Source organism: Bos grunniens, chromosome 5 (genome assembly GCF_055505025.1).
Source record: "Bos grunniens cultivar Pamir isolate PY7600 chromosome 5, Bosgru_T2T1.0, whole genome shotgun sequence".
In the NCBI taxonomy this organism is placed as follows: Eukaryota; Metazoa; Chordata; class Mammalia; order Artiodactyla; family Bovidae; genus Bos; species Bos grunniens.
Genome location: NC_141169.1, coordinates 102,439,549 through 102,463,433, shown reverse-complemented (window position 1 = coordinate 102,463,433; position 23,885 = coordinate 102,439,549). Strand labels below are relative to the sequence as shown.

Genomic DNA, 23,885 nt, shown 5'->3' with positions numbered 1-23,885 from the left:
AATGACCTAGGTACTAGCACTCGAAATTTTTAAATTAAAATTATAGGATTTCCCTGGTGGTCTAGTGGTTGAGAATCCACCTGACAATGCATAAGACACAGGTTTGACCTCCGTTTCAGGAAGATTCCACATGCCACGGGGTACATAAGTTTATCTGCTGCAACTACTGAAGCCCAAGTGCCCTAGAACCCCTGCTCCGCTACAAGAGAAACCACGGCAGTGAGAAGCCCATTCACCACAACCAGAGAGCAACCCCCACTCACTGCAACTAGAAAAAGCCTGTGCAGCAACAACGGAGAAGGCAATGGCACCCCACTCCAGTACTTTTGCCTAGAAAATCCCGTGGACAGAGGAGCCTGGTAGGCTGCAGTCCATGGGGTCGCTAGAGTCGGACACTACTGAGCAACTTCACTTTCACTTTTCACTTTCATGCATTGGAGAAGGAAATGGCAACCCACTCCAGTGTTCTTGCCTGGAGAATCCCAGGGACGGGGAAGCCTGGTGGGCTGCCATCTATGGGGTCGCACAGAGTCGGACACGACTGAAGCGACTTAGTAGTAGTAGTGCAGCAACAAAGACCCAGTGCAGCCATAAATAAAAAAAAGAAGCAGTTTAAAAAAATAATAAATAAAATTATAGGTACACCTTTATATACATAAATACACTGAAGACATACTCCAAGGTTTGCTTAATGGCAGATAGAAAAAGAGGGGCTTCATGACGTGAGTGTGGAACATTAGACATTTAGGGACTTCCCTGGAGGTCCAGTGGTTAAGACTCCACGCTCCCAATGTGGGGTGTACAGGTTCAAACCCTGATTTGGGAACTAAGATCCCATATACCTCACGGTTTGGTAAAAAAAAATGTCAAGTTTAACTATCATGTCTCAGTAACAGATTGACCAGCTATTCAAAAAAGCCAGCAAGTATATAGTCAATTTGAATAATATCTCCAGCCACTTTCACTCAGGCTGCATTTATACCTTGTTATACCCAATGACTGAAGAATTAAATTATTTTCGAATGCACATGGAGTAGCCAACAAGATAAAGAATATACTGGGCTGTAAAACAGGTCTTGAGAAATTTCAAAACACAGCTCTTACAGAATATATTCTCTGAGCACAATAGAATTGAATTAGAAATCAATAATGACATTATGACTGGAAAAGCACAAAATGCTTAGAACAGATTTGTAAGTAAGTAATCTATTGGTCAAAAAATAAGTCACAGGACTTCCCTGGTGGTCTGTTGGCTAGTACTTCGCCTTCCAATGCAAGGGGTGTAGGTTCGATCCCTGGTGAAGGAGCTAAGATTCCACAGGCCTTGTGGTCAAAAAAACCGAAATGTAAAACAGAAACAATATTTTAACAAATTCAATAAACACTTTAAATAATGATTCACATCAAATAAAGGAAAAATCACGAAGAAAAATGGAAAGTATTTCCAAATGGGTGATTAAAGAATGCAATATATAAAAAATTGTTAAATGCAGCTAAATCAGTGCTTTGAGAGAAATTTATAGCTCTAAATAATATTTAAATAGAAATTTTTTTTAAGACAAATCAATTATAGTTTTTTCTCCTCTTTTGTTGTTGAGTTGCTAAGTCATGTCCGACTCTTTGTGACCCCATGGACTGCAACATGCCAGGCTCCTCTGTCCTCTGTTATCTCTGGGAATTTGCTCAAATTCATGTCCATTGAGTCAGTGATGCTATCTAGCCATCTCATCCTCTGTCACCCCCTTATCCTTTTGCCTTCAATCTTTCCCAGCGTTAGGATCTTTTCCAATGTGTCAGGTCTTCACACCAGGTGTCCAGTTGGAGCTTCAGCTTCTTCCAATGAAAATTTAGGGTTGATTTCCTTTAGGATTGACTGGTTTGATCGCCTTGCAGTGCAAAGGACTCTCAAGAGTCTTCTCCAGTAACACAGTTCAAAAGCATCAATTCTTTGATGCTCTGCCCTCTTTATGGTCCAACTCTCACATCCATACACGACCACTGGAAAAACCACAGCTTTGACTACATGGACGTTGGTCGGCAAAGTGATGTCTCTGCTTTTAATACACTGTCTAGGCTTGTCATAGCTTTTCTTCCAAGGAGCAAGCATCTTTTAATTTCATGGCTGCAGTGATTTTGGAGCCCAAGACGATAAAATCTGTCACTGCTTCCACTTTTCCCCCTTCTCTTTGCCTTGAAGTGATGGGACCAGATGCCAGAATATTAATTTTTTGAATGTCTGAGTTTCAAGCCAGCTTTTTCACTCTCCTGTTTCACCCTCATCAAGAGGCTCTTTAGTTCCTCTTCCCTTTCTTCCATTAGAATGGTATCATCTGCATATCTGAGGTTGTTGATATTTCTACTGGGCCACCTGGGAAGCCCTGCTTTTTCCTTACAAAACTCAGAGACAAACAAACCCAAAGTTAGTAGAAGTAAGAAAATAACAGAAATCATTGAAATAGGAAACAGGCTAGAGAAACAAATTCAGTCAAAATTAGTTCTTTGAAGAGTAATAAAATTGATAAATCAATAAGAAGACCGAACAGAAACAAAAAGAGGAAACAGAATTTACCAATATTGGAAAATTTTAAATGGGATATCTTACTGATATCAGAAGGGAAATACAGAGTTAGTATGAATACCTTTATACCAAAACTCAATAATTTGATGAAATGGAAAAAAAAATTATTGAAAGGCACAAATCACCAAAACAGATGTGAGGTGACAGAAACTCTGATTAACCTTTCATATGTCAAATAAATTAGTTAGCAAAAATTAGTCCACAAAAATCTCCAGGTCCAGAAGATTCCCATGATGAATTCTGTCAGATATTTAAGGAAGACATAATACTAATCTCACACAAACTCTTTCAGAAAGTAGAAGAAGGGCCACCCAAGGCATACGGTTCATGGTGGAGAGTTCTGACAAAATGCAGTCCACTGGAGAAGGGAATGGCAAACTACTTCAGTATTCTTGCCTCCAGAACCCCATGAACCCTATGGGAAGGGGGAAAAAAAAAAAAGCCTGGTCTTACCTAATACTAATTGTGTCTTCCAAGACCCTGTTTCCAAAAACGATTCTAAACAAAGGTTCTCAGTGAATGTGCACTTTGGAGGAGAGAATATTCAACCTTGTGCAGAGGGAAGGCATAACTCCCCACTCCTTAAGTGAGACTGTGAAAGAGGAAACAGACAGAAGAGGCTCCATCTTGAAAACAGGACTCCATCTTGGGCCAGACTCTGGACTTTGAGCTATATGCCCAGTATCTATGGAAAGGACATACCAACTGGAAAACCAGACCCCCAGATGGAAGAGCCCCAGGGCTCGTACCTAGACTCTCTGTCGCCTAAAAGAATACCCTAATTGACTGTGTAACCCAATAGAACCATAAATTCTATTATGCTTATTCAGGTATGAGCACAGGCCTACTGATAATTGTCCACTGTTAACTAAGTAGGCCTAAGGCATATGAATCACGGGTTAACTTTGATTGTATCTTTCTCTTCCTTTGTTCAGACTAGTTTCAGGGAATTTGGCAAGGTGGGTTTGGACACATACACTTAGGGTATATAAGGTTTTCAGAAAAACTGGTCGGAGTCCTTGGTTAAGAGGAGATTCTGCCTGGGGCCCCGTGTAATAAACTGCACTCCACTATCTGCATTGTGCTTGTGAGTGAGTTTGTTTCCCGGATGGGTGGCTACAACAGCTGTAGACATTGACTTCGTTCCCCAGAGTACAATATGGAAAAGGCAGGAAAAGAACAACATCAGAGTAGAGAAACCTGATACACTGAATAGAGTTCCCTCCTTGGACATTTTGAAATAGAAGGTTTGCTTCTGTTTTCTCCAATATTTCTTATTGGACCCCCGCCCCAGTCTTGCTGCTGATACACTAAAATAATATGAAGGAGATTGATAATGCTTTCAGTTAAAACTCTTAACAGCAGATCTCTTTTCTGCTTGTCCTCAGCAATTCGTACGTTACAATACCTCGTCACACTCAGCCAAGAATGTTTGCATGTTTCCTTCACTACTTACACTATGAGTCACTTGTCAAACAAGTGTCCATTACTCTGATAAGCTTTCTCATTTTTTCTTAATTAAAAAAAAAAAAGAACCTTTTTTTTGGTCACAGGGCACATAGAATCTTAGTTCCCAGACCAAAGATTGAACTCGCATCCCCTACATTGCAAGGGCAAAGTCTTAACCACTGGACCACCAGAGAATTCTCTCCCTTTTTCTCCACCCTCTCTTGGTCTCCAGTTAGTTCCCTTTAGGACTTCCCCCCAGGAGGTCACACCTCCCCCCAGATACAAAAAGAAGTGTATCAGGTGTATCTATGTACATCTTTACCATCGTACATCGATCACACACAATTAAGGGACATGTCTAGACAAGTATTTCCTTGTCCTGGAAGATTTGGTGATAAGAAAGAAACTTCCCAAGGTTTTAAAACAGGCAGCTGGTCAGCCCAGAACAGGTAGTGGACCCCTGGGGGGAGGTGTGACCCTCCAAGTGAGCTTAACGCTGCATCTGGTGGCTTTGCGCAAAGCAGCCTTGTCTGATCTGTGGTTCAGAACCCAGAGTTCCAGGATTCTAGCCTCTCTAAAGGTAATAAGACAAATACATGATCTATTTTCATGTTTCAAAAAAGTTATTTTTACTGGTAATTATTTATTCCTATACATGCTACTCCTATTCATTCCAAATGGAGATATTTATTGTTTTTGTCTGATAATATATGCTCTAAAAAAATTCCAATAATAGCAAGTGAAAATTCCCTCAAAATTTTTCTTCCTTAAATATTGATTTTTGGTATATATCTTCCCACATTATATTTATGCCTCTCCATTGGAAAATCGTGTAGCAAAGAAACATCTGGGGCTTTGGAGTCAGGTAATTAAGGGTTTGAATCTAGATTTTGACCCACTGGGTACCATCTTTGATATGTTGCTTAGGCTCTTGACTTCTTTTTTTATACAAAAAATTGATTTTAATAGTCTCTTCCTCATATGAATATTTGGGGGAGTGTGGAAAAACCTGATTACCCACTAGTTCCTCAGTAGTAGCAGCTAATATGGAAACCTGTTAATTGGTTTGAAAAAAATTAAAGAGATAGACTTAACTAGTGATTATTTGTGCAGCAAAATGGATGGACCTAGAGATTATCATACTAAGTGAAATAAGTTAGAAAGATAAATACCATTACAATAGCACTTATATGTGAACTCTAAAAAAATTATACAAATTAACTTATTTACAAAACAGAAATAGACCCACCTACATTGAAAACAGGCTTATGGTTGGGGGGGAAGTCAGGGGGAGGGATAAATTAGGAATTTGGGATTAACATATGTGCGTGCGTGCATGCATGCTAAATCACTTCAGTTGTGTCCGACTCTCAACCCCATGGACTGTAGCCTGCCAGGCTCCTCTGTCCATGGGGATTCTCCAGGCAAGAATACTGGAGTGGGTTGCCATGTCCTCCTCCAGGGGATCTTCCTGACCCAGGGATTGAACCCGTGTCTCTTATGTCTCCTGCATTGGCAGACGGATTCTTTACCACTAGCGCCACCTGGGAAGCCCAGGATTAACATATGCACTACTATATAGGAAATAGATAACCAACAAGGACCTGCTGTATAGCACAGTGAATTCTACTCAATATTTTGTAATAACCTATAAGGGAAAAGAATCTGAAAAAGAATATATATATATCATTGAGTCACTTTGCTGTACACCTGAAACTAACACAACATTGTAAATCAAGCATACTTCAATTTTAAAAAATTATTTTAAAAAACCTTCCCCCAAAGAGTAACTGTTTGGATATGGTAGGTGAAAGAAAATATCCTAGGATAATGATCAGGCTTCTAACTATGATAATAGGGTAGATTATAGTGCTATGAGCCAGCATAAGTGTGAAATACATTTATAAGTATTTTCTTCCAAGTTGAAACTTGATTTTTTTTCACAATTCTTTTGGAAGTTGCGAACAGCATAAGGAAAGGCACAGCACAGAGCCAGCCATGGAGTTAAGAATAATAGTCATTTTTCTCTTATCCTGACAAAGACTGATACAGCAGATATTTACACAAGGGCTTTTTCTCTATAGAGGGTAGTCTCAGTAGATAAAGGGAACCATTTTTATTGACTTAATGAGATAGAAATTGATCAGGGAATCTGTGGGAATGAGTGCATTTGTGTTTAATGGTTTATCAGACAACGCTGAAGGAATCCACAAAGCCTTACACAATTTGGGGAATGTTAAGTATGACTATAGGGTCAAGTGGCTGAGGATGGATAAGAGACCTGAAAAATGAGAACTAGGATCTGGGGGAAGCTAAGAATGAAGGAAGGAATTGCAGAAGGACAGGAATTGGGTGACTCATCAAGTACAAAGTGCATTTACTGTGTTGTCTGAGAATGTTCACTCTGACAGTGGAAAGCAAATGTAATTTATGTAACCTATGTGTGCATGAGTGCTCAGTCGTGTCTAACTCTTTGCGACTCTGTGGACTGTAGCCAGCCTGGCTACAATTCCTCTGTCTGTGGTATTCCAGGCAAGAATACTGGACTGGGTTGCCATTTCCTACATCAGGGGATCATTCTGACCTTCGGATTTAACTTGAGTCTCCTGTGTCGCCTGCATTGGCAGGTGGATTCTTTACCACTGAGCCACCTGGGAATCCCTATATAGCACATTAACTATAGCTAAGTAAGTATGACTGATTTGGATAGACAGAATACATGTACACAGAACACAGAATGGGACCAGAGGAGCAAGAGGCATCAATACTCTTATTTAGTCCAACACTAAATATCCTTATGTACCAGAGGCATTCAACATCCATAGCTTTTATCTATGTATTTATTTTCTGGAGCCAAGAAAGGTTTATTGCAAAGCCATGCAAGGAGACTTTTAGGTTCTTCATGCCCTGAAGAGTTAGAAGCTCCCCAAAGTGTTTCGGAGAAGCACTTTTAAAAGCCAGGTGAGGGAGGGGGAATCACAGGACTCGTGATCAGCTTGTGCACAGTTCTCTGATCAGATTGTGCCACCATCCATAGCTTTTAAGTTGTGGTCCATGGGTAACACCCTTTCCAACGCCACTTGTATTCTACCCAAGTGGTGAAAATAAATTCTACAGCTGCTCATCAAGCTGAGAAGAGCTATACTTATGGCCAGGACTACCTTCCCTCAATGTCCCCATGGAGAAAGCCTGGGTGACTGTGTCCAGCTACATTTTTTCTGCAAAGATGTGGCCCTAATTCAGTCTGACCACATCCTTAGTCCCTGTCACATCTTGCACCTAAGACACGAGTTGTATGAACATTGCCAACCTTTCTATAATTCCCCCTTGAGACCCTAAGTGCATGAGGCTGTCCCAGTTTAATTCATTCGATAGGCTTCTAGCGTATTGATTTCATCTGTGACATTTTTCTGTTCAATACCTCACTTGGTCGTTATACTTTGGAGGTAGAGCTACTTTGCATTCATTTCCCAAGCTTTTAACATTTTTAAATTCTCAAGGACACTTTCTCCCAGGCCACATCAAACACCCAGAAACTGGGAACCCCTTAAAGAAGAGCTCGCCACCAGCTGCTGCTGCTTTCAGTCTGGTTTCACCTCAGCTTCACACCAAGGCATCTATTCAAATGCCTACATTTCGGTCTCCTCAGTCGGACTCACTTCCTGTGCCAGAAGCTTTTGTCGGCCCCAACTGCTTCTTTATTTAACAAATTCCCTTTATCTCCCACTTGAGGCCAGCTCCTTGGGCCCCGGGGGGCCAGCAGTGTTTACTAAGGGCCCTCCCCCTTTCCTGCCCCGTCTGGCGGTTGTCTGCCATTACCTTTGGGTCTCAAATCATGACTTCCCCACCGCCTCCCCCCAACCCTAGACACCAAGTTTTCTGAATAGCAGGATTATTCCTAACAGGATGAAATTTGTCCTTTACCCTGAGAATTGGGTGCTTGATATTCAGTAAGCAAGGCCTCTACTCCTCCCACTCTTGGGCTTTGAATCCAGGCTGAGGAATTCAGAAGACCTAGGCAAATTCTTATTCAGGCACGAACTGAAATGGAGAAGCTGAAAATCAAAACGAAGCGAAAATACAATGCAGTAAAATGACATTGGAAGTGACATCCACCTCCTTTAGGGAGGAGGATGGAGAGAGCGAGATTTTCTAAAGAGAAGGGATGTGGAAAGATGGGAGAGGCTGGCAGGTGACTTAATCTTTTTTGCCTGTCTCCTTGTTATCAGTTCAGTTCAGTCGCTCAGTCGTGTCCGACTCTTTGCGACCCCATGAATTGCACCACTCCAGGCCTCCCAATCTATCACCAACTCCCAGAATTTACCCAAACTCATGTCCATCGAGTCGGTGATACCATCCAGCCATCTCATCCTCTGTCGTCCTCTTCTCCTCCTGCCCCCAATCCCTCCCAGCATCAGTCTTTTCCAATGAGTCAACTCTTCCCATGAGGTGGCCAAAGTACTGGAGTTTCAGCTTTAGCATCATTCCATCCAAAGAACTCCCAGGGGTGATCTCCTTTAGGATGGACTGGTTGGATCTCCTTGCAGTCCAAGGGACTCTCAAGAGTCTTCTCCAACACCACAGTTCAAAAGCATGGATTCTTCGGCACTCAGCTTTCTTCACAGTCCAACTCTCGAATCCATGCATGACCACTGGAAAAACCATAGCCTTGACTAAAGGGACTTTTGTTATACTAGTTTATATTCTTGGTAATCCTATGACCCAAAGCAAACACTTAAATGTCTTTAAATTGCTGTTGGTAATAGCAACATGATTTGTAATGGCAAATAACCAAAACAGAAGCAAATTAATGTATTTGTAATATGTATTGCACTATTTAGTATGTGTCAGTACAGCATTTAAATTCATTGATGTGGAGATTTTTTAGTTAGAAAAAATAATATGCAGAAAATGCATAATTTATTTGGATAGGAAAAATGAGTTATGTTTATGTCACGTGTATGCATGAAAATGTCAGGAAAGATATGAGTTAAAGTAATAATCTTAATTTTTTAAGGAAATGACAGTCACACTGAGATATTAGGAAACACCAAAAAACTTAAAAATCTTTTCCTGGTTCGACTAACTTGAATTTCACTCTTCATTAACAGAAATATTTTGAAAGAATATTTGAGGAAGAAACCACCTCAACGTTAACTATGTTTAATAAGGAAAATAGGGACTCTGTTCTTGAATGTAGTTGTTAATTTTTATTAATTATCTAAATTATCTCAGATCTCTCAATTCTGATGTGCAGAGAGGCTGAAAAATGTCAAGTGGATAAAAGCCTTTCAGAAGAGAATGTATGGTATAATCCTCTTACAATGGAATAAGAGTCTATTAAAATCAACATATAGAAACCACCTATATTACATATACTAAAACACCTGTAGGAATATATGCTATCTTGCTGATATTGTTTACTAGACTCACTTCATTATGTATTTCTCTATTGCTTAGTTTTTAATGATTATTAGTCTTGCAGTCAAAAGCTCCAATCTTTAAATGGATGAATGGCATTTCTATAAAATGCCTGATTTTCAAAAGCCAAGTAGTGATTATCAAAATTCCATCTATTTTCTGCTTCCCCCTTTTTCTCCAGTCTTACTTGCTTCCTTTCTTCTCCATCATCTAGCATCTTGCTTTAAACATAATGGGTGCTCCTATCCTTTCTGGCACTAATAAATCTTCCTAAATTAGCTGTTCCTTACCAATATATTCCCAATATCTTACAGCTGCACTTAATCCAAAGCACAAAGTTGTAAAAAAACCTAACAATGGTTCATCTCAGTACAGGAAAACTAAATTTGGTGTTTCCTGGGTTCTACCACTTGGCTTTTGAATTGGAATATAACTGATTTACAATGTTGTGCCTCTGCTGTACATGAATAAGCATGTGTGTACACACATCCCCTCCCTCTTGAGCCCCCTCCCACCCCCAATAACACTACAGTAACTATTTGCCCAAGTTTTCCGGGTTCTGGTTCATCATTTAGTGCTTTTCTCAAAGTTGTCAGTTCATCTTGTGCACTTGTTTAGAGCCAAGAATTTTGTAAATGTTAAAGTGACTGATGATACAATCAATCAGTGCTTTCTATTTCCATTATCTACTCGATTAAATATGCTGCTTGGCACAAAATCCACATATCTGCCAGTCAAAAAGAATGTTGCGTTGAACTTTGGTATTGGCAGAAATTTTCAGACTTCCTCTTTTAGTCAAATGTCTAAACTCATTGGGTTGGACAGTATGATAGATCAACATTGGAAAACTAGGGGAACCACGAGGAAGATAAGAAAACCACTCTGGTTATTCCCACCAATGCTCTGTGGTAACCTAAATGGGAAGGAAATGCAAAAAAAAAAAAAAAAAAAGGTGGGGGATATATATATATCAGAGAAGGCAATGGCACCCCACTCCAGTACTTTTGCCTGGAAAATCCTATGGATGGAGGAGCCTGGTAGGCTGCAGTCCATGGGGTCGCTAGAGTCGGACACGACTGAGCAACTTCACTTTCACTTTTCACTTTCATGCATTGGAGAAGGAAATGGCAACCCACTCCAGTGTTCTTGCCTAGAGAATCTCAGGGACAGGGAAGCCTGGTGGGCTGCTGTCTATGGGGTCGCACAGAGTCGGACACGACTGAAGCGACTTAGCAGCAGTATATATATATATATATATACACACACATATATATATACACACATATATATAGCTGATTTACCTTGCTAGTACAGGAAACTAGCACAACATTGTAAAGCAGCTATACCCCAATAAAAATTAATTTTAAAGAATCATTCTTAAGTTCACATAAAAAATAAAAATAAACTGAACTCTAACAGTTGTTTCTGGCAGAAGAGCAGTCACCTGTCATTTGTTACAGGAGAGCTTCCAGTTCCACCTCTTCCCATCCTCCCTCATCTCCCTCCATTGCCCATCACTTAGCTTCTTTACAAACCTTTGCTCCAGATCTTCCAGATGTGGCATTCCTCCTTAACTGCAAACCACAGATTTTATTGTTTCAATACTATATACACTGAAAGGAAATAAGCTTGTTCAGGTTTAATTAATACATCACCTAATATTGTGTATCTGGTTACCTTTTTTTTACTCACTTCTAGTCTCCTGGATGCCTAGAGAAGATTAGTTTATTCCCTTCCATATCAAAAAACATTTCCATGTTGATCTCCCTGGTGGTCCAGTGGCTAAGACTGCGAGCTCCCAAGGCAGGGGGCCTGGGATTCAATCTCTGGTCGGGGAACTAGATCCCACATGCCGCAACTAAGACCCAACACAGCCAAAAAAAAAAAAAAAAGTTTTCCATGTTTAGTCAAATTTTTAACTCTTTGAATCACTGTGTGAAATCAGTGAGAGACAACTAAATGTAAAATGGCTATTTTTTATTTGTACTTCAACAAACCAGCCAAACTGGTACTATTTATGATGTGGCAAAATACAAAATATCGTTCTCCAAAAAGTGATGAACAAATTAGGCGTTGTAGTAAAATGGCTAAAAGGGGTGGAGGAAATCAGTAAAGCACTCTTCATCTTAAGGACTGGGACTCTTAGCAAGTAAAGCCTCCCTATCCCAGAAAATATGAATAATCCTCATCATACGTCTTTGTACTTTTGCCCCCTGTGCTTAAAGTTAGATTCTAGATCCTAAAAGTATCCAAAATATTATATATTATATCCAAAGTACTATAATCAAGTTATCTATAGCCAGACACCTTTTGTCATGTTATACAATGCTTCTGAAACCTCTTACTGGACTCATTACCCTTCCCTCAAATTGACACAGAAGGTATAGTGAAAAGCAGCTTACTAAGGGGAAGTGGTACAGAATTCTAGAATGAGAAAAAAATCTAGAGAATACACAGTCTCTGCTCACATTAAGATCCCATACAATAGCCGTCACAAATAGACGTTACAAATCTTCAGGCTGTATGTTGAGAGGGTAGTTTGGGAATAAATCAGTGATCTGCTGCTGGGAATTGAAATACTTGACAGTTTGCTGTATAACGTTATAATTTTCCCCAGCAGTTCCCAGGGTGGCCTCCAGATCACAGACGGGAGAATTCTGCTGGAGCTGGATCCCGGGCTGCAGGAATTCCTCCATGTAGTTGTTGAACTGATTGTTCCAAGGCTGGTTATTCCAGGCTTGGGGGCACCAGGCCTGACTGTTCCAGGAGTGGTTGCTCCAAGACTGACTGTTCCAGCTCTGGTTGCTCCACGTGGGGTTATTCCAGGTCTGGTTACCCCACATGGGCAGGTTTCCAGGAGAGTTCACCAAACACCCCTGGTGGTAGGAATAGAAGCCTGGGTATTCTGCCATTGCTGGCCCCTTTTGAAAAAAGAAGAATGGATTAACTGAAAAAGTAAGTTCAGAATTGTCCGTGGTTGGGATTGCGTGCTACAGCAATAGACAGAACTAAAAACTCTTTGTTAGGAAAAAGCAGAAAAATTTAAGTTTTCTGTTATTACCTGAGGCATGCCATTGCTATTCCTCGGCCAGTTGTTTTTCTGCCATTTCTTGCATTTCATTCTCTGGTTCTGGAACCAGGTCTTCACCTGACAAGGAAAAGATAACCGGACAAAGTTTAAGATATTAGTAGGGACCTCCGATCTTCCAATGCAGGGGGCATGCGTTCAGTCCCTGGTCAGGGAGCTAAGATCGTGTGCTGCATGGCCAAACCGCCCCCCCCAAAACCCACAAATAAATTTAAAAATAAAATATTAGTAATGCAGGATGTATTGATAGTAGGAACCAAAGAATATTAAGGTTTGGTTTTTTTTCTGATAGCTACAACTATCTCAAACTTGAAACAAAAATTCTAATTACCAGACTCTTAAATCCTGAATCTGGGTGAATTTCAAGCCTTTCAAGTCAGTTGGCTTTTTTAATAAACTTATGATTAATAAACTTAACCAGTTGGATACACTGAGAGTATGGCTAGGAGGCTATGGCTATGAACTAGGAGGTTCACATTTAAATGTCTACCCATACTGTTCATTAGTCACAGTTAAAAGTAACTTGTTTGCAATAATAAGCCCCCCTTCCATATTAGCACATTTACATTTAATATGATAATGGTATGTTAATTAAGAATGATGAAACATACTTCGCAAGGACAACTATACAAAAAGTTAAGATCATTTGATAGAGGACTTTTCCAAGTATGGTACCAGAGATAGAAAACCATTTGCCTGAATAAACTAGCCAATAAATATATGAAAAATGATTAACTTCATCAGTAATCAGATGTATAGATAAAACATGCAACTTTAATTTTAATGAGAACCAGTGGTTGCCTAGGACTCTTCTAACTCAAGATGATAGAAGTGTGTTTTTCCTTTGTTTAAGGGAAAACTGGAAACTTTTTCACAATTTTAGCTTAACATGGGAAATGGTTTAATAAATTACCACACATTTGCAATAGATATTTAGTGAAAGAAAGATGGTCACAAAACACATTACAAAAAGATTCCATTTTCATTAAACTAACTTATTTGTAGAGGTGCATAAATATTCTTTTTTTTTTTTTTTCCAAAAAATTTATCTTAGTTGTGTGGGATCTTAGTTGCGACATGTGGGAGGATCTAGTTCCCTGACCAAGAATCGAACCCAGGCCCCTTCACTGGCAGTGCTGAGTCTGAGCCACTGGACCACCAGGGAAATCCCTATTTTTTATTTCTTATTGCACAGACAACAAAACAACTGTACCTGCTTGTAGCTGAGGTTCAAGATGTTGGAAAGTTCTTGCATTTGCTGGAGACTGAGGTATTTCTGCCTCTGAAATCTGTCATTGAGCACACACAGCTGGGTCTGCGAGAACACAGTTCTAATCTTTTGTTTCTTGACCGGGACCGTCTCTTCCTTCTCTGTGCTCTCCTCCACAGACGGGGACAGTGGTTTCACTCTGGGGCTTGTGGAAGAATCAGGACTGTCCTGAATAAGCAGATCCATGGAGGAGGGAAGAGGAGAGACTGTTGGGAATAAAACAACACTTTTCTCTAAAACTTCAAATATTAAAAATGCATTGTTTTCAAAGCACTATTATAAGTCCTCAGAGCGAGATGGTAGGTAATAACTTTATTCTTAAGCGATCCTGAACACTCTACCAAGTTTTGCACAAAAAACATTTTACATGTAATAGACATGGTTAATATCATGTGTTGCTGGGAAGCAGTTTTGTTCAGTAGCTAAGTCCTGTCCAGACTCTGCGACCCTGTGGACTGCAGCTCACCAGTTTCCCCTGTCCTGGGTGGGAAGCAATGGGGGACTCAAACCTCTTTGATAAAACAGATGACCCAGATTCTTGGGGACCCTATAGAATTAACAGTTTACTACCCAGTCTTAATACCAGGACTGTCAGAAAATGTGAATTCCAATAAACTCCTATTGCAACCCAGACCTTGGTTAGCTCTGTGGTCTCATTTCCAGGAATCCCTTCCTCATAGAGTTTGGTTTTTTTTTTCGGTTTGGTTTGGCAATTGGGCCAAGCTTATCATAGTTATTTTTTTTTTTTAATGAAATATGCTTACTGTGTAATATGTAAATCACAGGTGTACAATATAGTTATTTACAATTTTTAAAGGTTATACTCCATGTATAATTATAAAATATTTGCTATCTTTCCCATGTTGTATATTTCATGGAGTTTTTCCATTGATTAATATGATGCAACAGACAAAAAATTTAGAAATAACAAAACAAGGTAACAGACAACAATTGTCTAGCACAGGGCTTGACATATATTATCGACTTTGTAACTGAGAATTTATTTCCTGTATTAGATTTAATTGTACAGAGGTATTCCCAGTGCTCAACTCGAATTCTACCCTTGTCATGGAATAAATGGACAGGCCTTAAACAGCAACAACTACCAAAAAAAAAAAAAAGATCACAATTTCACAAGTAGGAAGGTCTTCAACTCATGACTAGAGGTGAGGAATGTCTTAAAAATCATCTAGGGAAAAAAAAAAAAATCATCTAGGATTTCCCTGGTGGTCCAGTGGTTAAGACTCTGCACTTCCAATGCAGGGTGCACGCTTCGATCCCTGGTTAAACAAAGATCCCACACAGTGAGGGGCTTGGCCTAACAAAATTTTTTTTTAATCATTTTTTAAAACGTGCAGTTAGCTTGCTAGGAGGATATGCCCACTTGCTTGTATTAAGTGCTGTATTTTCAATCTGTGAAATTATAAAAGGATACTAACACAAAATTTAGGAAAATGGGGTTAACATTAAAATCCAACACTCAAATATCGCAGTTGGGACATCTTGCCTCAAATACAGCAATTATTTTAATTATTCCCTTCTCCACAACTGAGTTCTACAGTTGTAATCAAAGAGTTCTTTGGCTGTCTTACACTATAAATGTTAAAAATCGCATTCCTGGGTAAATGGCTAGTGTTAACTTTTTATTTTTAATAATGACTGCCAAATTGATTTCCCAAAAAGGTGGTGCTGTCTTTACAGTATCCTGAGCATCTCTTACATTCACAGTCACCAGTTAGATGCTTAAGTACTAGAGCATAGATTTTGAAGCCAAGTCACAGTTACCAGTTAGAAGCTTAAGTACTAGAGCATAGATTTTGAAGCCAAACTGGATTTCAGATCTGAACTCTTAACCACTTAGGCCGTCTATTAAACCTTCTGGAATCATTCACCATAAAGGCAGGTGAACACTTACTTCCCCTGGATTTAGGAGACCTGAGCATACCAGGTGCTTACAAACTACCCAGTAATATCCAGACATCCAGAGGTTAGGAGAAGACACAAGGGCTACTTGTATAGTAGAAAGGTGAAATATTTCCAAAAGGTGCGTTTCGGATCATTAACGATGCCATCTCTAGCACACCTTGAATAGACAGACCGAAAAGGTGATGCTCACCCGTACCAAGCGGTGATGTTCCTACTTCTGGCTTAGCAGTAACATTTACTGTTACTGGGTGCTCCGCATGATGCTAAGATTTTACACATCAGTGTATCACATTGCATTTGCCTACGCACCTAAACTCTCAAATGCACCATATACATTTGAACTGCTCCTCCCGGGTCCCCCGTCTCTCGGTCCACAGATCCTGACGCCTGAGACACCGGGGAAAGCGCACGACCCCATCAGATTATAGTTGGAAAAGAGGTGTCGAGAGGATTAACAGATGACACCTGCTTATATTGATGGGCTCAAGAGGGAGACAAATGACCTTCAGTCCCTTCTTTCTCTTTCCCTGAAGGAACTTAGCCCCTCAAGGGTTCGGTATTTTCTTACCAGTGTCCGTGTCGAGGGTGTCAGCAGATGACGTTTGCAAGGACACGTAACTTTCTTCAGGCATGGGTGAAGATTCCCTAGAGTTGGATGCTTCGGGGCCAAGCAGGCTTTGGGGACAAGCTGGGCCCACACTCATGTTGCTGAGTTGAAGGAGAAGGAAAAAACCTAAGAGGTAGATGCTAGGAAAAGTCCAGGCTGAAGAATCCAGGTAGAAGAAACTTAGAGAAAGGTGAAGATCTCCGGGTGTGAAAGTATTTATTTAAAAAAGACGGAATGAAAGGAGTCACCTGTAAGATAAGAGCCAACCAGTCCAATGTAGGAAAATGAAAATAGAGGCTCTACATTTATAAGAAAGGCTCAACCATACTTGGCCCCGCCCCTCCTGGCAACCCCACGCCCACACACACCCTTGCGAATTCCCAGTTAATCCCGTCTGCCAGTCTCACCAAGGCCATTGTAATGCAAAAGAGAGTTGCAGAGTAACCCAGACCCGGTGGGGAACTGGGGAACTAGGACCTCGGAAACGGGAAACACAATGAACCCGGCAATGAGATACTCCTAGCTTCACCTTCTTTCCACCTTTTAAAAGTCAAAGATGCATCTCCTGTGGCCACCTATGGTGATTGAAACTCTCACTGGGACAATTAATTCCCTTGACTTGAGCCCCCCTTAGGGTCTCGAAATCAGGCTAGTTTATGGCAAAAACTGCAACTAACTCCATTTTCCTCTTTGGTTCACTCTAAGGTCACAGTAAAACACATATGGAATGTTAAGGCATCAGCTGATGTTAAAAAATTGTACTTGTTTTCAACCCCCACCTAACTTCCGTCTTGGTTTTTGGCTTTCAGAAAAACCACCAAGTCTTTTCAGCAGGCAAAAGCCAGAGGAAAGGACCTGCAGACCTAGGATCCTGGGAGCCTGGTTCGTCATCATACATAAACCATTACTGTGGAGGTTTTTAAAACCACATAAACACATAAGTGCTTGGCTTAGCCACTTTACTAAGTCTCAGTTTCCTCATCTACAAATAAGGGCAAAAGTACCTTATCTGTACCTTCTCTGTGTTATTGTAAGAAACAAGGAAAGTAAAATGCTCATAACATTTGACATGTTTGTGATCTATACCCATGGCTGTTAATAGAAATTCTTTCAGGACCCTATGCCTATGACCTCTAAGTCTGACAATACTTGATGAGATTTTTGTTCTAATCCAGTGAACATGAAATCTAACATTGTATGATAGAATGAAAGCACCACTTTCTTTACCTGGTACATTACTAGATATAAAATAATAAAATTTATTGACCTGTGAAAAGAAAAGTGAAAGTGTTCCTCGCTCAGTCCTGTCCCACTCTGTGCGACCCCAGGAACTGTAGCCTGTCAGGCTCCTCTGTCCATGGGATTTCCCAGGCAAGAATACTGGAGTGGATCGCCATTCCCTTCTCCAGGGGATCTTTCCAACCCAGGTATGGAACCTGGGTCTCCTGTGTCTCCTGCATTGGAAACAAGAAGAAAAAGAACATTCTCTAGGCAATTGATATTCTTGGAATAGACTTGCCAGAGCAAATGTGATAGATTTATTTGAGAACCAACATTTGCCCTCCTGACTATTTCTCCTTCCTAAGCAGTCATCTTTATCTTGCCTTTTTTTACTTCTTCTGGCTCTTTCTTTGAATAGCTTTTCGTTCTCCAGCATGGAAATCCTGTCTGGTCCTTAAACCCCACACCATCCTCTTTCTTCTTCTTCTTTTGGTTTATTTCCCAAAGGAACAGTTTTTAGAGTTGAATTCCGCACTAACATATTTATGGACAAAAGATAAACATCTGCACCTTCAATTTTCCTCCACATTCCCAAATTCAACATTCAAGAATCTTAAGATTTCTTCGTTTCCCATCTCCCAATTCTAAAAGTAAACCCTTGGCAAATTCCAATTATATGTTTTTCTAAAATACAATTCTTGACGGATCCTCCCATCCACTTTGCCCTCAGGTCTCCACCTGGCTTAGCTCCCACGCCAGCTGAGTTTGACTCACAATACAAAGATGCTGACTTGCAAGAGTAGGATCATTGCCGGGTCCAAACAAGGGATGAAATTCTGTGTGATATTTGTCTTCTTGGACCACCATTCTGGAGGGGAAAAGAGTCTAGAAGAGAGTCCTCAAGGAGTGGGTGGGTGGAATACATTGTGTTTCAGGTATAGAGCCTCTGTCTCATTAGAAATAGAAGATGATTCCTTAAAAAAAAAAAAGGAATGTCAGGGACTTCCCCAGCAGTCTAGTGTTTAAGACTGTGTGCTTCCACTGCAGGGGGCATGGGTTCCATCCCCGGTCAGGGAAAAGAGATCCCAAATGCCCAGCAGCATGGCCAAAGCGGGGAGGGGGAGAATGTGAGGTGATGGATGTTAACCAAACTTATTGTGGTGATCATTTTGCAACACATCAGTCAGTCAGTTCAGTCACTCAGTCGTGTCCGACTCTGTGCAACCCCATGAGCTGCAGCACGCCAGGCCTCCCTGTCCAGCACCAACTCCCAGAGCCCACTCAAACTCATGTGCATTGAGTCAGTGATGTATTTGCAACACATATGTATATCAAATTATTACATTGTACACCTTGAACTAATACGATATTGTATTAATATATCAATTACATTTCAACAAAAAGGGGAAAATAAGTTTAAATGGGGGGAAAACTAGACTCCCAGGCTCTCATTTAGGACTGTTTGGTAGTTGGGGGCAGTCAAGGCCACCAGGTACGTTGGTTTGCCTGCAGCTCTCTAAACTGCTGGTACGGGAAGTTTTGTTCTTTGCTGGTGGGGGTCTTTGCATGAAAGCCTGAGATGAATTCACCCCATCCCCCTACCTGTGTCCCATTGTGTCTAAAGGAAGAGCCTCCGGAGAGAAAGACCAAAGGGCAGGGGGCTGGTAGCTGGAAGGTAGGCTTACTACATTCCTTGACCTGGAAAGCAATTTGAATGAGGCTGAGAATGCCTTGGAAGCTGTCAGAGACCATGGGTTTGCTGGGGTGGGCTGTGTGGGTGGAGGAGGGGTATGTGATAATGTGCTGGAGTCCAGAGCCCCAAATGCAAAAATGAGTCAGTGAAATCATGATTTTAAATTTGATGAAAAATAAATAAATAAATTTGATGGTTCTAAGAGCAACATCTGGGAAAGAGAAGGAAAAAAAAAGCTAAATACTAAAAAGGAAAACTATTTTACGGCTGTGATTTATTCCTTATTTATAGACAAGAAGTGCACTTTGTGGGACTTCCCTGATGGTCCAGTGGCTAAGACTTCACACTCTGAATGCAGGAGGTCTGAGTTCGATCAGAGAGCTAATACCAAATGCTGCAAATTAAGACCTGGCACAGCCCATAAAATAAATCTTTAAAAAAAGAAAGAATGAATGAAATGTACTTTGGGCTACACAGTCTTTTAGGAGAGCTGGCCCTGTTAACTTTTCATTGGGTTTTGTTGATTTGTCAAGGATAAGGGAATGGCAACCCACTCCGATATTCTTGCCTGGGAAATCCCATGAACAGAGGAGCCTGGTGGGCTACTGTCCATGGGGTCGCAAAAGAGTCGAATACGACTGAGTGACTAAAGCTAACAGTCATCACAGTATTTTTTTTTTTTAATATATTTGTTTTAGTTATTTGGCTGTGTCGGGTTTTAGTTGCGGCATGTGGGATCTAGTTCCCTGACCAGAGATTGAACTCCCAGCCCCCTGCACTGGGAGTGTGGAGTCTTAGCCACTGGATCACCAAGGAAGTTCCATCACAAGTGTTAATACAAACTTTACCTCCCCTCAAATCTCAGGCATGGCATATACAGCAAATGTGGAATTATTAAATGTGCTGTTGATTTATTAGTCGTGGAACTATTGACTTTATTACTGATATATCATTGCTTTTAGGCTTCACCCCTTTGTCTACTTGAGTTTGCTTGAGTATGCCCAAACTGGTAGGCATTCACTTATTATTATTTTTTTAATTCTCATGTAAGTTTTTGCTACTATTTCTTTCCTCTTCACATTGTTTCACTCTGCCTAATAAACCCATTCCATTAGTAACAGTTTCTTGTCAGTGTACATACCTCTGTGTATACATTTAGTGATTTAACAGTTGATTGGCCAGGAAATATTTATTTGTTGCTGTTTCAGCTCATAGTAAAAGAGATACCTACCATGAGCCTGAGAGGAAACGAATAAGTAAATATCATCTCTACTTTTAAGGAGCTAACAATTTCATAAAGTAGATTAAATGTATGATAAATATTGAAAACAAACCAACCAAACAGCACCAGGATGTATACAAGAGATACTGGGGGTGAGTAAACAAGGAAGGTAGAGTCGAGGAAGGGAGTCAGAGAAGACTTCTTGGAGGAGACTTAAGAACTCAACTTCTTGAGTTGAGGTGGGAAAATGTTGAGAGATTAAGGAAGGGAATTCCAGGAAATAAACAACTTGGGCAAGGCATTAGGGAAAATGATGGATTCCAGTACAGTCACTTAACATGGCTCAGAGGCAGGGTGCAGTGGAAGGGGTTGTGAGAGAAAATGACTGGAACTCATCTATAGTGAGCTCTATTTTTTTGTCCTCTGAGGCATTTTATTTGCACACATATGTATTGTTGTTGTTCAGTCACTAAGTTGTGTCTAACTCTTTGTGACCCCATGGACTGCAGCACACCAGGCCTCCCTGTCCCTCACCATCTCCTGGAGTTTGCCCAAGTTCATGTCCATTGAATCAGTGATGCTATCCAACTATCTCATCCTCCGCCACCCTCCGCCACCCTCTTCTCCTTTTGCCTTCCATCTTTCTCAGCATCAGGGTCTTTTCCAATGAGTCAGCTGTATTGTATTAAATGTGTATTATATCCCTGGACAAAGAGTCCAAGAATTTTCCCTCCTATGTGTTTTCATCTTATTTCTTTATGGTCCATGATGCCTGCTGAGGTTGTCAGTACAATGAAACCAAACCAACAGGACAAGAGCAGTTTATTCTGCTGTTTTTCCAGATCTTTCACATCCAATCGGGCTGATCACGCCACACTTATTTAGCCTGCCTGTGAGGTTCACAACAGTTTTCCCAGCCTTGTGGTCATCAATGATTTCAAATTCTCCAGTGTAAGCATGCTTCACCATCACAGTTAGAAACATGACAAAGACTTTGGAGCACAGCCTGGTGTTTGCCTCTCTTTTAAGCATTGTTGATACTCTTGAGAGCATCAGCCAGGACATGTGTGGCCATGGTTAAGGCGACATGGGAAGATGGCAGAAAGAGTAAAAGTGAGCTCTTGCTATGTATAAAGCACTCTTGTGTCTGTCTTGGGGGCACCTTAATTAGCATCTAGCTCAGCATCTGATGTGCAGTATATGCTTGAGCTTTGTGCTTTTAATAAATAAATACAGATGGGGATGTTTAATAGGTCTTTGGAAATTAGAGTTGAAAAACCAAGAGGTAAAAAGTGATCACAGGAATAGTAAAAAAAAAAAACAAAAAAAAACTGAGTTTTGAATTAAATCCCCTCCTCTTACTAGTTTGCACTTTCCTGGTGTTCCTCTTACTAACCTGGTGATTCTGTCTCCTTTCTGGTTCTTCCTCACTCCTATATCTAAAAATTAGAGTGTACCCAAGTTTAGTTCTCTGGCTTCCCTGGTGGCTCAGACAGTAAAGAAACCTCCTGCAATGTCGGAGACTGGGTTCGATCCTTGGGTTGGGAAGATCCCCTGGAGGAGGGCATGGCAACTCACTCCAGTTATTCTTGCCTGCAGAATCCGCATAGACAGAGGAACTTGGTGGGCTACAGTCCATGGGGTTGCAAAGAGTTGGACACAACTGAAAGACTAAGCAAAGCACATAGCAAGTTTAGTTCTCAAACCTCTACCTATAGTCACTGCCTTAGTTATCTCAGCCTATCTTATAACTTTATTTTTTTTTGGTCACATGGCTTGTGGGATCTTAGTTCACTCAGTAGGGACTGAACACTCACCCTCGGCAGTGAAAGTGTGCAGTCTTAACCACTGGACTGCCAGATAATTCTATCTTATGACTTCAAATACCATCTATATGCTTTTGTTTTTCACATGTATGTCTTTATCCCAGATCTGTTTCTGAGACTTAAGTCTCTTATCTATCCAATTCCCTACTTAACCTCTCCACTTGAATTTCTAGTAGGCATCACAATATTAATATTTCCCAAACCGACCTCTCAATGTTCTTTCCTACACAGGCTCCTCCTACAGTCTTCTCCATCTTGGTATATGAGAATTCCATCCTTCTGGTTGCTCAGGGAAAAATTCTAAAGCCATCTTTGTTGATGAATGCCATCAAAATTTAGCAGAATCCAATTTGTTGTTGTTTAGTCATTAAGTCATGTCTGACCCTTTGGACTGTAGCCTGCCAGCTCGTCTGTCTGTGGGATTTCTCAGGCAAAAATACTGCCGTGGGTAGCCATTTCCTTCTCCAGAGATCTTTGTGAACCAGCCCAGAATCCAATTTTTTTTTTTTTTAATTTTTTTTCTCTCCATGTTTCCTTTTTCCACTGTTTTTGATCATCATATAGACTAGGGCATAGAAAATCAATGGATAGCAAGAAATGGTTATTTTTTAAAATAAAGAACATGTATTTATTTTGTTACTGTTCATGTCACAAGAGAGCTGGGGGCTTGAAATTACCTGTGTCCTGTGTCCTCTGGGAAAAGAGAAAGCTCAGGGTTTCCTTTGGTGGCTCAGTGGTAAAGAATCTGCCTGCCAATGCAGGAGACATAGGTTTGTTCCCTGATCCAGGAAGATCCAAGTGCCAAGGAGCAACTAATCCGGTGCACCACAACTGCTGAGCCTGTGCTCTAGAGCCCCGGGAACCACATCTATGGAAGCCCATGCACACTAGAGCCTGTGCTCCACAGCAAGAGAAGCCACCACAAGGAGAAGCTTGAGCACCACAGCTAGAGGGTAGCCCCCCTTGCCACAATTAGAGAAAGCCTGTACAGCTACCGAGACCCAGCACAGACAGAAATAAATCCTTTTTTTAAAAAAAAAAGAGAGACAGGGGGCTGCACTTAACCCTTTCTAAGTATCTCCAAGGCTACGGCCCTCACCAAACCACCATCTAGATTGCTTGGATTATTCCAGTAGCCTCTCAACTTTGAAAAAAAAATTTTAAAGACATATCACGTGAAGCTATTCCTTTGCTCACAGCCCTCCTTTAGTTTTCGCACATTCAGAGTAACAAGTCAGTACACTGAATTACAGAAGCCCTCTTCTGGCCGTGTACTTGACTTCTGTCTTGGGTCCTTGTGTTTTCTCCATGAAGCTGGCCTCCCTGCTGATCCTGGAATGAGCTAGGAAAGCTCTAGATCAGGGCTTTTGTGTCCTTACTTTTCTCTCTGATCAGTTCCCTGCCCTTCCCTGCCCCCACAGAATTACAACCAACTTGATCTCTCCCTTCCTTTAAATCTTTAATTTTCCTTTTCAGTAATGCCTCCTCTTCCCAGTCCTTCTCTACTTTTCTTCTTAGCACTTATCATCATGTTGCATAATATATATTTTTTCTATCTATTCTATCCATCTATCACTGTCTTCT

At 40.8% G+C, this 23,885-nt stretch overlaps 1 protein-coding gene across 1 annotated transcript; it reads right to left on the bottom strand.

Moving 5' to 3' along the window:
- Window positions 1-11,398: 11,398 nt before the first annotated feature.
- Window positions 11,399-17,647, bottom strand: NANOG (Nanog homeobox). The gene is made up of 4 exons (XM_086402076.1): window positions 16,301-17,647; window positions 13,750-14,012; window positions 12,510-12,596; window positions 11,399-12,369 (listed from the first exon to the last, which is right to left on the bottom strand). The coding sequence occupies exons 1-4, from the start codon at window positions 16,434-16,436 to the stop codon at window positions 11,953-11,955; spliced, it is 903 nt and encodes a 300-aa protein (XP_086258202.1). The 5' UTR covers window positions 16,437-17,647; the 3' UTR covers window positions 11,399-11,952.
- Between the last annotated feature and the right edge of the window lie 6,238 nt (window positions 17,648-23,885).